Source organism: Neodiprion lecontei, chromosome 2 (assembly GCF_021901455.1).
Source record: "Neodiprion lecontei isolate iyNeoLeco1 chromosome 2, iyNeoLeco1.1, whole genome shotgun sequence".
In the NCBI taxonomy this organism is placed as follows: Eukaryota; Metazoa; Arthropoda; class Insecta; order Hymenoptera; family Diprionidae; genus Neodiprion; species Neodiprion lecontei.
The window spans coordinates 6,153,357-6,167,260 of record NC_060261.1 but is presented as its reverse complement, the minus strand read 5'-3'; the positions used below and the strand labels follow the sequence as shown (position 1 = coordinate 6,167,260).

The 13,904-nt window shown below is 38.2% G+C and overlaps 2 protein-coding genes across 6 annotated transcripts in view; one reads left to right on the top strand and one right to left on the bottom strand.

Moving 5' to 3' along the window:
• Positions 1 to 692: 692 nt before the first annotated feature.
• LOC107222518 (sensory neuron membrane protein 2) lies at positions 693 to 13,874 on the top strand. 3 transcript variants are annotated; one of them, XM_046731287.1, is made up of 9 exons: positions 693 to 710; positions 3,767 to 3,924; positions 4,142 to 4,283; positions 5,251 to 5,520; positions 6,970 to 7,184; positions 7,326 to 7,522; positions 12,629 to 12,747; positions 13,050 to 13,175; positions 13,304 to 13,874. In XM_046731287.1, exons 1-9 carry the CDS (start codon positions 708 to 710, stop codon positions 13,490 to 13,492), a joined length of 1,419 nt encoding a protein of 472 aa, XP_046587243.1. In that variant the 5' UTR covers positions 693 to 707; the 3' UTR covers positions 13,493 to 13,874. The 3 variants fall into 3 exon arrangements, with proteins under 3 accessions (XP_046587243.1, XP_046587242.1, XP_015517411.2); XM_046731286.1 differs by lacking the exon at positions 693 to 710 and adding an exon at positions 2,013 to 2,048; XM_015661925.2 differs by lacking the exon at positions 693 to 710 and adding an exon at positions 2,014 to 2,319.
• Positions 5,389 to 13,904, bottom strand: part of LOC107222515 — a 28,992-nt gene continuing 20,476 nt past the window's right edge. For all 3 annotated transcript variants that reach the window (XM_015661923.2, XM_015661922.2, XM_046731283.1), the window contains exon 9: positions 5,389 to 5,542. The gene's annotated coding sequence lies outside the window, so the exon portion shown is untranslated. The remainder of the gene's footprint in view (positions 5,543 to 13,904) is intronic.

Here is a 13,904-nt window from a genome sequence, read left to right as displayed (position 1 = left end):
AAATAGCGCATTATATCAAGCTGAATTAAAGCCGAGACGATGTTTTGCAAAACTTCAGTAATTACTAAGGGATAATGAATCAAAACTAGTACTAGTTTCCCGTGTTTTTTAATCAGAATTGTCGCCATCAATCTGATCAACCGATCGCCGGTGATCACAATAATCTTAAAATGGATTAAAGAACTTATAACTAGCAACTTACCTTAAATTTTCGGTTTAGTAAGTCATAGCTTCGTGAGCTTTCTGAATTTTTTAACAGGATTTTGAACGGAACTGCTCATAAGTAGAATAAAGTGTATACTTTACCGTAACTGTTTGATCACCTATGTAAATTAATATGTTTGAACTTTAACCACTAATACTGTTTATACACGACTTTTGATTACTATGTACAATTTTAATTGTAACGAGGGAAAATTATCCGTTCCTGTTATAACGGACTTTGAATCAATTTTACGATGATCGATGTCGTGGAAAAATTAATTTCGCAATAAAAGAACAGTTTACACCATTCGTGGAATTATGATTTAACATCATCACTGCGCATTATCTTTCGTGTTTGCACTTAATCGCGGATGTTATTGATGACTTTCCTTGATTTATACGTATAAGTTAATCCCGCTAGTGTTCAATCACTTCTCGTGATTTACTTCACCGTGAGTTGCTCCAAATGAAACGTACAATATTTCACCGACTATTGTTCGCATATGGTAATTAACATCTGTTGGACGCTGCTACCAGATGCGTATAAAATTATGTACGCATATTAGTAGATAAGATGAATGAAAAAAAAAAGAAAGAACTCGACTCGAAGGCCGCAAGACTGGTATAATGAAAAGACTGGAATTTCCGGATAACGACTATACATTTGAATATACAAGAGCTGTTGCAAATAGTAAAAAAAGAAAAAAAAAAAAAAACACGAATGTAAGTTTGCTGAATGATGAGTGTCGAAAAAATCGTCTAAACGCTGAATGGACACCGTAAATCTTGCGTCCAAGTTATAGGATGGAAGAATTCTTTACGAGTGATGATCTCAAGTCTGATGAATTTTTTTCACCCTACAGCGACGATTGATTATTAAACTTCGGTTGAGCATTGTGTAATTTCATATTGAAAAAAAATATAATCGGCATATTTAGTAACAATTTCGTCGTGAAGGAGCGCAAAATAATACAATTTTTACAATTTTCGAATCGAACTATACATAATATTTAATCGTATCCTCTTGTTGTTTCTGTAGTATCACAAAAATATATCATATATCACACGATAAAACGTCCTGCTCAGCCTCATATCGTCGACCTCTGACGGATATATACGTAAAAACAGTAGACAAAACAAATTTATACAATATCGACAGAAAATCATTTTTTTCCCCTTTCGTCATTTCATTCTGAACTTCACAGTAGTCGAATTACGACGCATTTTACAAAGACTGAACTATAAATGTGGGAAAAAATATTAATAACCTTGCGAGAAACAGTAGCAAAAAAAAAAATTTCACTCCCTCAGAGTCCCTGTGTGAAAAAATTCCGAATACTATTTCCCAAATATGAATTCAGTAAAGAATAATTGTAAAAAAAGAAAAAAAAAAAACACCACCACGTTCAACGTTACCTATCGAGTGAAAAAAAAAACAGTGACAGAAAAATTTGGAGTCAAAAGTTTGTTTGAGTTTCTTTGTTTGATTATAGGCGTGGGGTCCGTAAGACTTGACAATTTAGATACGAAGATGCGTAAGTGTTGTTTGCAAAAATATCATACATCATTGATCGATCGTATCAGGATTATATTGCAAACGGCGTCATGATCACGGCAGCATGATTAATGTAAAGATCAAGTACTCATTTCTCATGTTTCTTGTAATCGACGCACTTATTCATTTATTATTATTATTGCTTTTCACTCCTACTATCAGGAAACACGTTTAACTATCTGGCACTGGTGGATCGAAATTTTGATAACCCGACCTAGATATACCGATCCTCATACCAATGCCAAAGAGTAAGCACAGAGTGAAGTGCCGGAGGCAGATGTTGTCTGAGGTTTAGTAACTGTGTTACAAGTGTTACTCTAATTGTAAGCCCGGGGAAAGCATTTAGAGGATTTTTGTAAAGAAGAACAAATAGATTTGTAGCTCGGTGTTTTTTCTTTTTCTTTTCATTTTTTTTTCCTGTTTCTTTATCCGCTCTGTTTCCAAACATGGTTTCTTGCGTGGCAATTGTCATCACGGTAATTGGTGCCGTGATAGCCGTCGCTGGTGGTCTCGTTGGATATCTTGTTATACCCGATATCATCGATGAACGAGTCGAAGAGGTAACTTACGTGAATTATCGGTGGTCAATTTCAAACACCTTTTTCATAGAGTTATAAGATTTTGCGAATCTATAGAGTAAATCCGGCCCAAGTATAAATTTGGCTCACTGATCAGTGCGAGAAAATTAAACAATGCACTTTTCACGTTTCAATTTTCAAATAAAATATCTGCTTTGTTAAACTCGATGGTAGAAGCCTTGAAACGTTTCTCGTTATTGCAAAAGCTTACAATTTTAATAAAACTTTTCTCGAAAATTTGACAAAAACTATTGCTCAATATACATTTGCAGCATCCGTATAGTAAAGTGACGTTCGCATGATTGAATAAAACTTAGCAAAAGGTAATTTGACAAGTTTTCATTTCAAACTTTGCAGACCCATCCGTATTTGTCAACAAATCAGCCACATCAATGCGAGTGATGTTTAATTTGAAAATTGCCTGTTAAATAAGCTTTTGATTAAATAAAGAATTCCGGGATTAAAATATCGTTAAGGTTTGTGGTGACAAGCATTTTCTACAAAAAAAACAAAAACAAAAACCCGTTAGCTGTGACGAGTAGCTTAGATTTAATTACGGTAAATTTGCACTGAAAATAAAACTTTCCGTAGTATCATTTTCGTGTTTTCGGAATCATACAAACGGATAAAGCAAATTCCTTTCATGAAAGGAGAAGAAAAAAAAAGATAAATAACGTCACATCTGGATAGCTTATAAAATATTAATAATTGAGGACAAACAACTATATCGTTATCGGCGTCAACCAATTAATTGAACAGTTCAGATTAGGCCGAGTATCAAATTTCCGATTTGAGAAATTTTTGGCAAATAACGAAGGAAACGCTTTTAAAAGAATCAACTGTTATTCTGGTAGGAGAGATTATATAGGCGGGTATTTTGCTGCGGTTTTAAACATGAATTTTTTTCTTCTGGTTAAAAGATGTTTTATTGTGTGCATTTCAATCAGTCGTTAAAGTAATATTTTAAGCGAGCCCTTCTTCGGCGAAGCGATCATTCTTACGTAATTTATACGGTATATAATAACGACGTGCGAAAATATGAATGATCAGTGTAAAAAAATTCACGCATTGGCATTATTTCCGAACGCGAAACTTGAGTGCGTGGCTGTGCAAACACAGTCACTGAAAAACCACAAGTACTTAAATATAAGTGAACGAGTAAACAACGCCTAGTCAAAATCCTTGATAATTTTTCTATTCCGGTTACCCCATGAGGCAGACAATTATCATAACGATGCGTCTATCTCCATGATAGACTAGCACAAGTTTACTAACCGTTGGAAAACAACGTTGGGTATTTTTTTTTTTTTACATTTCTGTAACCGGGCCTTATCCCAAAAAAACCATGATTATCTCGATATTTTCAAAGTATAACTGAAATTAATTATTGAATTATACATCAGACACTTACAAAAGTTCAATTTTACAGTCTGTGAAGCTGGTGGAGGGTTCGGACGCGTTTGAAAGATGGCAAAATGTGCCGGTACCAGTTTTATATAAAATTTACTTCTTCAACGTGAGCAATCCGGATGATGTACAGAATGGATTGCAGCCAATTGTCGAGGAAATCGGCCCTTACGTTTACAAGTAAGTTTCGAATTATACCCGATTTTTATACTCGATTATTCAATATACATTTGCCAAGTGTAAGACAATTAATCGAAGTAAGGATAAGGATCGGTAAACCTAATCGAGTGGACGCGTGAGGCATAAGCAATCGTAATATTGACCGATAACTGAAAGAGATAAAAGATGACCCTGCACAGTTTGGATTAGTTTGTGAAATCCGTTGATATCTTTGCAGGCAGTACAGAACGAAGATAAATATCGCAGCGGCGGATGATGTGCTTTCCTATTATCAGCACCAGCTTTACGAATTCGACGAGGAAGCGTCGGCACCGTTAACGGAATACGATGACATAACTGTCGTTAATTTACCCCTCATGGTGAGTGCCCGTACAAAAGATAAAAATACACGAAATTCCGTCACTTGACGAAAGTTTCGTCATTTCATTAGTAGAAATTCGATTTGTTTCCGCTGACCGAATACAATGTTCGTAGAATTTATCGAGGAGTTTTAATGATTCGGGATTTCGTGTACCCAGACAGCAGCATCTTTTTCATTATCCGTAATCGTAATATTTATGTACTCTCTTGCATCTGAATTTCCCTGCAGATCATAGCCAAGTTTTTTTTTCCCTGACCAAGTGCGAAAAATTAGATTTTCCGTACCCAAATGAGTGCGGAAAGTATTAAATTCCCGCACTAGTGCGTGAATTGAATCGGAATAGTACGTTACGCTACAAGTGCACAAAGTATGTGATTCTTGCACGAGGGTAGTTTGTCAGCTGAGCGAAGCGAGGGCGACCAAAAACGATTTCGAGGGTCACATACGCGCACGCGTATCGTATAGTATTTTTTTTAACACCTGTAATCGGAAGTTCGTTCTCGAGAGAATTAAAACCGTGGTAGTATAACCTGAACGTGGGCGCGTTACTGCAACACACTGACGCGATTGTAGTCACGACTCATCACGTCCGATAGCGCTAGTTTAACTCTGAAAACTGTATCATAACGAACATTACCTAACGCTTTTTGAAATGTAGGGAAATCGAGCGCATCGCGCATACTTTTCAATACGCGAAATCGAACTTCTCATGCAGCTGTTACAAAAAATATATTGTTACACACAAGAAAAGATATTTCAATTCAATTCCGGCACTAGTGTGGGAATGTAATATTTTTCGCACTCATTTGGGTACGCAAAATAGAATTTTGCGCACTCAGTTAGGTAAAGTAGTATGCGCACTAGTTGAGCAAACACTGTTTCTATATTTTTTTTTTTTTTGAAGTCGTTTTACCTTCATGCTCTCAGGTTTCGGTCAGCAATTTGAAGATTCAAATTTTCCGCAGTCGATTGCAACGGTGGCAGAGTACAACTCAGGATCGGCTCTTCTTTCCCAACTGACTCTATTGAACTCGGCTATCTCAACGATCTTCCAAAGTCCAACCTCGGTATTCCTGACGACGACACCGAGGGACTTCCTCTTCGACGGTGTCTACGTATACTGCAACTCCACCGGCATCATCAACAGCCTTGTATGCAATCAAATTGAGAATTATGCCCCGGTAACGATGCCTCGCCTGTCGGACGGCCGGTTCAAGTTCTCTCTCTTAAGCCACGTAAGTGTAATTCGTTGATCACCTGAAACCCAGGATTCAGTTTTATGTGGTCAACTAGAATAAACATTCAACAAATGCCAACTCATGCATGAATCAACTTCAATCTTATATCTCAATCCGTCGTTCAATCGGTGCTAAACGTTTTACCGTAATTGAACCCGCGGGCTGATAACTATTTTGTCAAGCTAGTTTATAAATACACTTTATAAAATATTTCAAGCATACAACATCCTGGAATAATAAGGAAAATTCCAGGATAATTCTTATCGATATTTCAATGCGGTTAGCATTCTTCTCAATCTACTTGTCTATTAATACATTAAGGATTTTTAATAACATTGAATACAATTCAATGGTTCTTATTTCGAAATAAGATTGCAAACATATTATGCACGCCGTTAAATTCTCGAATGTTTCTCTTTCATCTCAAGCATGTACAGAGTAAATTTAAAAACGATTTGCAATTACACAATTTCACGTAAGATTACATAACACGCTAAAGTTAATTCTGTCATAATTAATATATACGTGTGTATATAGTGTCTCTTCTCGCGGTGAAGATTATCGTCTTTGCGATAAGAATATACCTCTGACATATATGATCCATGAATACGAATAAACCTGAGCCAATCTCATAAGTACGTATCTCTGAGAATCATCCGAGTTTTTTGACACACCGCAAAACGCATATATTAGCCATTTCTAAACGGTTTCAGTTATATCCAGTAGTGTATCACCGAGTATGCTAAATACGAACGATCACCGCAGCTGTGTAGTTGTCACCATGCCTAATGAATATTTCTCTCGTTCTTTTACGCACAACATTCATTACAGTGTACAGAAACAACTTTGGCATCGGATTCGTTTTTAGCATATTACAATATCGTTAATTACATATATGATCCATTCACCTTTTCTCACGCAAGTGGTAAACATTCAGACATGTATAAACGTATGTGTATTTGTACACGCGTGCATTGATTTATTACTACTTGGAAAAATTCCTATAGGAATCGAGAAATCGGCGTGGTTCGATCTTTTTTTATACAATACGAGCATGTTTTACGCATGTTGCGATGCGGGTTTTCCGTGCACAAAGTGCCCGTTTCTATGACGATCGAGTTAGCTGCGAATGCTTTCAAGTCCTAGGAGTTGAAAGTGGTCTTTTCTGCACTCCGCGCATGCGCTGTCGCGAACAAATCTTACATTACGCGACCCTAACCTCAATTTCGTGCTTCGTGAAAAAACGCGTAACGTACTCTTGTTATGTAAAGAATCGTGTGCAACAAGGAGGCGATGATCTTTTCGCTTCGCGTATTTGCAATATTCGTCTTCGGCTCAACCTGCGACTCACATAGCACACTTACATTAGTCTCGAAAAGACCGAGTTTGCCTCCTTGTTACACAATGTACTGTTCCTTTAATTCTCAAGTCCCCGCTCTTTTACAGAAAAATGACACAAACGACGGTTACTACTCGATCAACAGCGGTCTGAACGACGTTTCTCAGCTGGGAGAAATCCTTGCCTGGGAGAACTCAAGCGTCTTGGATACGTGGGGTGAAGACGGTACTTGTAACGACATAGTCGGTTGCGATGCGAGTCTCTATCCACCTTTCCGAACCCAGGGATCAAGCGTGAACATTTTCAGCACCGACATCTGCAGGTATGGCTCGAACTCTAGTCTGCATACGATTGACCGAAGAATGATAACGTCATTCCAATCTAATGTTATTGCACAAGTCGAACGATTAAATTATAACGATACCGAGGATCCGTTCGAACGAAGTTCTATCATGATCGACAGGTCAGTGAGGGTCGACTTTTCGGAGGTATCCAGTTTCTCCGGCATCGAGAGTTACAAATACGAGGTTGGCAAAGACATGCTCTCATCGCCGTTAACAAATCCGGAAAACCAATGCTTCTGCCTAAATCGTACCCAGGGAATAAGAGGCACCGATGGCTGTCTGTTGGACGGCGCTATGGAGCTTTGGGACTGTCAAGGTGAGCCGTCATCTGTGTTTCAGACGTTTTATCGTATTCGAAATATTACCGTCTTGCGTGTCCTCCCCTCCCCCCCTCCTTTGGGGTATTTACATGGGAATAACAGACGAGTAGGCGACTCTCGAGAGGATTATTGGCTATTTCTAGACACGTTCAGGTTCTTTATGGTAATCAGCAGGCTTATAAACTATGCGCAGAGCGAGTAGCTATGCCGCGTCCATTAACGTGGGTCCAGTAACGTACAAAAACCTGTTATCTCAGGTTTACACGGGTGCCTGATGTCGGTCTAGGCGTGGATAAACAGCACAAGGTATATCTGTGGAGATAATACCAATTAGGAAGTTATCAAAGCAATCTCATATCGCTTCCGAAGCTTTATAATACTAGAGGGTGATATTCCGATAGGGATAATGTCACACTTTAACTTTTCATTTTATTACATAGATATATTTTTTCTAACACTGTGTACAGAGTTCGGTACTAACGCCAACGTTTTTACCTTCCGTGTTTTGTTTTTTCTTTTTCTCTTACTCCACACTCGATTGAAAATTTTTTTCCGTTTTTCTCACTGTGTCAGAACAGAGTTATAATTATTATCCGAGAGAAAAATTAAAAGATAAGAAGAGTAATAATAAAGGAGATTGTATTAATAAAGCAAACAATCATGAATGTGTACATTAATTGTAATATCTGTACCAGATATGCGATATTACGTTTGATGTACGTATCTGTAATCGATTGCTATCTCGAACGTTTCTAATTCACTTATCTGACTTTGAACCGAAGAAAAGAAAATAATTTTCTTATCAAAATTTCTCATCCGTTCCAAATACGACTCGGTGTTGCAATATTATTTATACACGTTTAGTATTACAATCGGTTCTCTTTGCACTCGGGTATTTATAGACACTTTTTCACGAGTGTCTGACATTACAGATATCTTAATGCGGAATAACAACAGTATACGCATCACGGAAAACCACATTTTTGTACAATTAGGTAAACGCTTGTGAAAAAATTTTGTATAATTACGCGTCTTCTCATCTGACTGACCAATCCGAAGGCAGCTGATCGCGATGCGGTGCTAAAACCTACATTCAAAAATTAACAAATATCCATACAGCTCCGAAAATAGTTATCAGGCTGATCGTTTGAGATGATTTATACGAATATAGAACCACAGAAGACTTTGAGCAGGCTGCATACGCCTTTATTCCCCTCATCTATAAGGTTGCTCGTCGTATAAAAATCGGTGAAGATCGACTCTCGTCATTAAGTATGAGGATCGCCTTGGGGATTGTACAAGGAAGTGTGATACTTTCGGTATCTTCCGACCAATTCGATTCAAATCTGTGTGTGTGTCTATGTATACGCAAAATCTACACGGTCACATCTTATCACGCAAACTTGTCTCATACACTCCCACGTGTGGATGAATTATTTCCATGACCGCCTCGGACTTGTTGCACTTGACCCGATGGCCTGAAGCCCTCAATGCCCAAGCGAGACAGCGCGTCTGTCGAATCGTCGTTATTTTATGTTTTCTCTTCACGTATCGTCGCGTGATGAAACAAGAAGTATAAATACACGAGCTGCTAGGAAATAGCCGGTAAAATATGATTTCTAGAATTCTGTAAACCATCGCGATTGAGACCAATGAGAAAATGAATAAATTCAATAAATCGATAACCGTGGGTACCCACGTATATTCAGGTTTCTTGCAAAAATATTGCGAATACCGGCAATCGATCGTTTAGGAGAAATTCCCCTGATTTTACAGCAAATGTCAAAAGTTTGAAGAAAAATTTATGCATTGGGGTTGTTTAATTTCACTATGCGAGATTATTTTGCAAGACACTTTTATTTCAAGAATTTTTCTTCGGACATTTTATGGCAATTAATTTAATTGTGTATCATTGTCTCGTTATCATAACGCGTAGTTTATTGGGATGTAAAATGCGAATTGATTGGACCTGAAAGAATTTTTTCTTGGTCAATATCGTTCATTTGAACTGCAATTTAACAAGGTTGCTCAACCTGTGATTATGTCGAGAAATAACGGCCAATGCATTTATACTGCAATCACGTTTCAATATTTCGTCATGAAACGCTAAAATTGTTTACCAAGAAAATCAATGAACTGGGAGAAAAATACAAAAGCAGATAAAAGACCAAAAACTAAAAAACGAAGAAAGAAAAAATACCTCGTATCTGCTTTCCGAGAAGCAATGAAATTCGTTGGCAAAAAAACTATATAACATGTAAATACTGATATATATAAGTAGAGGTAAGTACGTATATAAATTCATACATGTATATTCATGACTGGACGAAGCAACCGAACTAGCTAGCCAAAATCACAGGAACATCAAGTTGACGAGGAATGCTCCCTTTTTATTCTACCAACCGACGAAAATGATGCAATCATTAGCTTAAAATTGATTAACCACAAGTCAAATAAAAAAAAAACAAGCAGGAAAAATCTACTCACCTAAAAGAACTATTCCTAGAACATCTCGTTTTTTATTTTTGAAATGATCGGAATGCAGCCTGGCTGATTTTATTCAAAATCTAATCAGTTCTAAGTTTAATGAAGCAAAACCAACGGACAAAATTATATCTGAATTGTTCCACCAGTTTTCGTGTTATTCCTCGATAAAGGAAACCTCATTTTTGCGAATAACCCAAAAAAGGTGGATTATTTTAGTCGCAATTGAACTAGTTCTACGTTATTAAGAACCAAAATCATCTCGAAATATCGTTGAACGGATTATCTGGAGCTCAAAAGGAGTAGATACGGTAAGAAATCAACTTTTTAATCTCGGAGTGATAGTAACTAGCTCCCAGTTTATCGTCAGTAGAAAAACAAAAAAATAGCGTAACATTCCAAACTTGTCAGATGCTAGTTAACGCCGATCTATCGTCAGGTCCAGAAACTTTATAGCCTGGTATACGTGAGGCGATATGTTCATTGAATTTTGGTATTCGGTGAAGAGAGAGATTGGGTCCCGTGATTGAATCAGCAATAAAAATTTTCCAGTCATTCATTAACAAAAACGAGAAATGTCAAACGTCTCGAAAGAAGAATTCGGCAAGTAACGATGCCAAAAATAGCAATAATGGCCAACGGACAACGTGTTCGCGATCGGAACACGTGCGCTTCTACAATAAACTGTACAACGTAGAACGTTACAACAGGTACGGGTCATCCAACCATGCGCCCGTCTCCCTTCCCCGATACCGCGATCATCGTAGACTCGAACCAAGACGCGTTTCCTCTCTCTACAAGTCTTTGTCCCATGATTAATCCCCCTACACCTCCACTGTTTCTTCATTCACCTGCGGAGCGGGTATAAAACCGAAGAGTCTCGGGACACGCCGCAAATCGTCTCCTCAGCTTCGACACGCTGCAGTAGGTCCGAAACCGCGTTTCACGTCCGTTACTCGCCGCTAGGTGGCACTGTCGTTCGATCAGTCGCGGAGCACCTAACATCGAGAGAGGAAATCTTACGAAAGAACAAAGAACATAGGACAAAACCGTATAAATCGTTGCAATATCACCTATCTCGCATCGATTTTGGGGAGAATATTCGGAGATATTTGTAAAAGACTGAATTTCGCGTAGGAAAATCGCGGTGGTCTCGATAAATAAATACGGGAAACGGTTCGAGCATGACGATAAACGGCTTCACCCTTCTAACTCTGCTCACGGTGAGCCTTGCGATCGGCTGCACGGGGAAGGTTTACAACCGTTGCGAACTAGCTCGGGAGTTGAGGGACATGCCGGGGGTAATTCCGGAGCACGTTGCGACCTGGGTCTGCATCGCCTACCACGAATCGAGGTTCGACACCTCGGCTATCGGCCGAGGAAACGGGGACTGGTCCTGGGACCACGGTCTGTTCCAACTGAGCGATCGGTACTGGTGCGGACGGAACAGGATTGGCGGAGCCTGCGGCTTGGCCTGCGCGTCTCTCAGGGACGAGGACATCGCGAACGACATGCGGTGCATGCGGGTCATATACGAGGAGCACCAACGACTATCGGGCGACGGTTTCAACGCCTGGGCCGTTTACGGACGGTGCCGGGGCCCAAGGGCGGAGAGATACGTTTCCGGGTGTTTCGACGACTACGAGATCGATGAAAACGACCTCTAAATTCTGAGAGGGTAAAAGATCGATGATTGGTGAACCGCGGAGGAACATGTATGACAAAAAATACCTTTAACTAACGGAAGTAAAATATAGTGTTGACTGCAGTTGTTACATGTCGATGGTGGTCGTGCAGTAGTCAATTTTATGTAAACTTTGAAGTAGATTTTCTGAATTTGTTTCTAGTTCAATGTTTGTACAAATATTCGTTGTTGCTCTTTGTTTCGTATTTCAAGATTTATAATACGGTATGAAAGAAAGAGATCAAGACAAATAAGTCTCGTTATAACCGGACTACTTTTTGCGAAAATTTAATTTATTGTTAGAAGATATATATAAAGTGACTAAGAACATATGAATAAATAGAGTAATCTCGATCGATCGTTTAATTCGGAAGGATAAATAGTTAATTCGAAAAAATATGACGTATGTATAGCCCTCTAACACATTTAACATGCATTAATTCAAACAATTAATATATCGCTCTCTACAATAAGGGGACCACGGGTGAAAAGAGTAAATAAACATACCGTTTTTATTACCGGTCGTAAAACTTAAGTGCCGTATGCGAGATGCGTATAACAAAATACCTGTCAAACCGTTTCGTGCATTAGCGCATAGAAGATGATGGAAAACTCTGATTACGGAATTTTAAGGTAATTTAGGTGTGATACATAACGGCACAATAACATATCGTGTCACTGCGTTAATAGCGCTGGGATTAAATACGTATATATACGATGTAGTGGAAAGATGACATAACTTGAAGATTTAATAATCATTTCGAATACGCATAAAGACGCATCAATCACATCGTTAATTTATACTTAGTTGCATCTGTGGCATAGTTTTTCCATATTAGCTACAGCACAACAAGTTTACGCGAATAATATAAATGATTGGCTTTTAATTAGACTCGCCAAATCGATGATTGTTAATTAACCTAATGATTCACAGGTGCACCGGTCGTTCTTTCACATCCTCATTTCTACCTTGCGGACGAATCGTACCAAAATGGCGTCGATGGACTTAGCCCGAACAGATCCTTGCACGAAATCTTCTTGGAATTGGAACCGGTATGGCGATAGCAAACCTAGTCCTGCGTCTAAACAATATATTATCTGGTGTAGGCAAAGTGAATCTGATACGTCTGCTGGAATAGGCAGATTTATACAACTCTGGCCGCTAATGTTGGAGGAGTCACTTGTAAAACACCTTTGACAATTATGGACAGAAGTATCTGTGAACTTGAATCACTTGTACAAGTAAAAAGAAAAAGAAAAATAAAAATAAAAAAATCGGTGTAGATCCAAAATGACTGACGTTGTGAGAAACGAGTAGAAAAAAGACGCTTTAACTTTGTACGATACTTTCACAGATAACTGGAACTCTTCTCCGTGGAAGCAAAAGAGTGCAATTCAACATCTTCCTCAGACCAATCTCGCGCATTAGTTTGACGACTAATCTGCCCACTACACTGATGCCTATTGTATGGATCGACGAGGTAAGTCTCTAGCTTTTCGATTCGATTGCGGTTTGAAGAATCGTGCGGCGAATTTTCGTCAAATCAGAATATAATTTTCGATTTGTGCACAGGCAGTAATTATTATTTATCAAAACTTTACTTTGCAGAGCGTCGAATTGACCGACGAATTGATCGATGAACTAAACGCAAGTCTTTTCGACGTCTTGGATCTCGTTAATACTATCTTATGGGGTGTCATAGCCGGTGGGGCGGTTTTGTTCGTGATTGGATTTGTCTGGATGCTAATATCCTGCTGCCGGTCTCGTTCAGCACCTGCTAACAAAGTGGGTTCATAATCTACGCTCGTATATTTTTATCTGTTGTATAAATACGTTTAAAGAATCAAAATTTTTTTTTTACCTCTAGTATATTAGTTATTAAATTAATTATTAAAATCCACTTCCGTATAATGATGATAATAATAATGATAATACTATAAGTATTTACCGCTGTGCTAATGTAATGAAAAAATGTTCCATTTTGGATTAACTAAATTGTTATATACTACGTTATAGTAGAAACATGTTATCGTGTATCGTCACTGTAAGAGAAACGTATTATAAAAGTTCTACACGATTTCCGAAGAAAGAGTAGTAAAAAATTAATATCCCACTTTTAAGCTAACAAGAAAGAATGCTTGTACGACATTATCGCACAATAAATGTGTTTTAATTGGAATGCCTGCATCTTTTGATGAACTTTTATGTT

Coding starts and splice junctions, on each gene's coding strand:
- LOC107222518 (XM_015661925.2), top strand. CDS start 2,206: ATGGTTTCTTGCGTGGCAATTGTCATCACGGTAATTGGTGCCGTGATA. Junction 2,320..3,766: donor TCGATGAACGAGTCGAAGAG/GTAACTTACGTG, acceptor TCAATTTTACAG/TCTGTGAAGCTGGTGGAGGG. Junction 5,521..6,969: donor AGTTCTCTCTCTTAAGCCAC/GTAAGTGTAATT, acceptor GCTCTTTTACAG/AAAAATGACACAAACGACGG.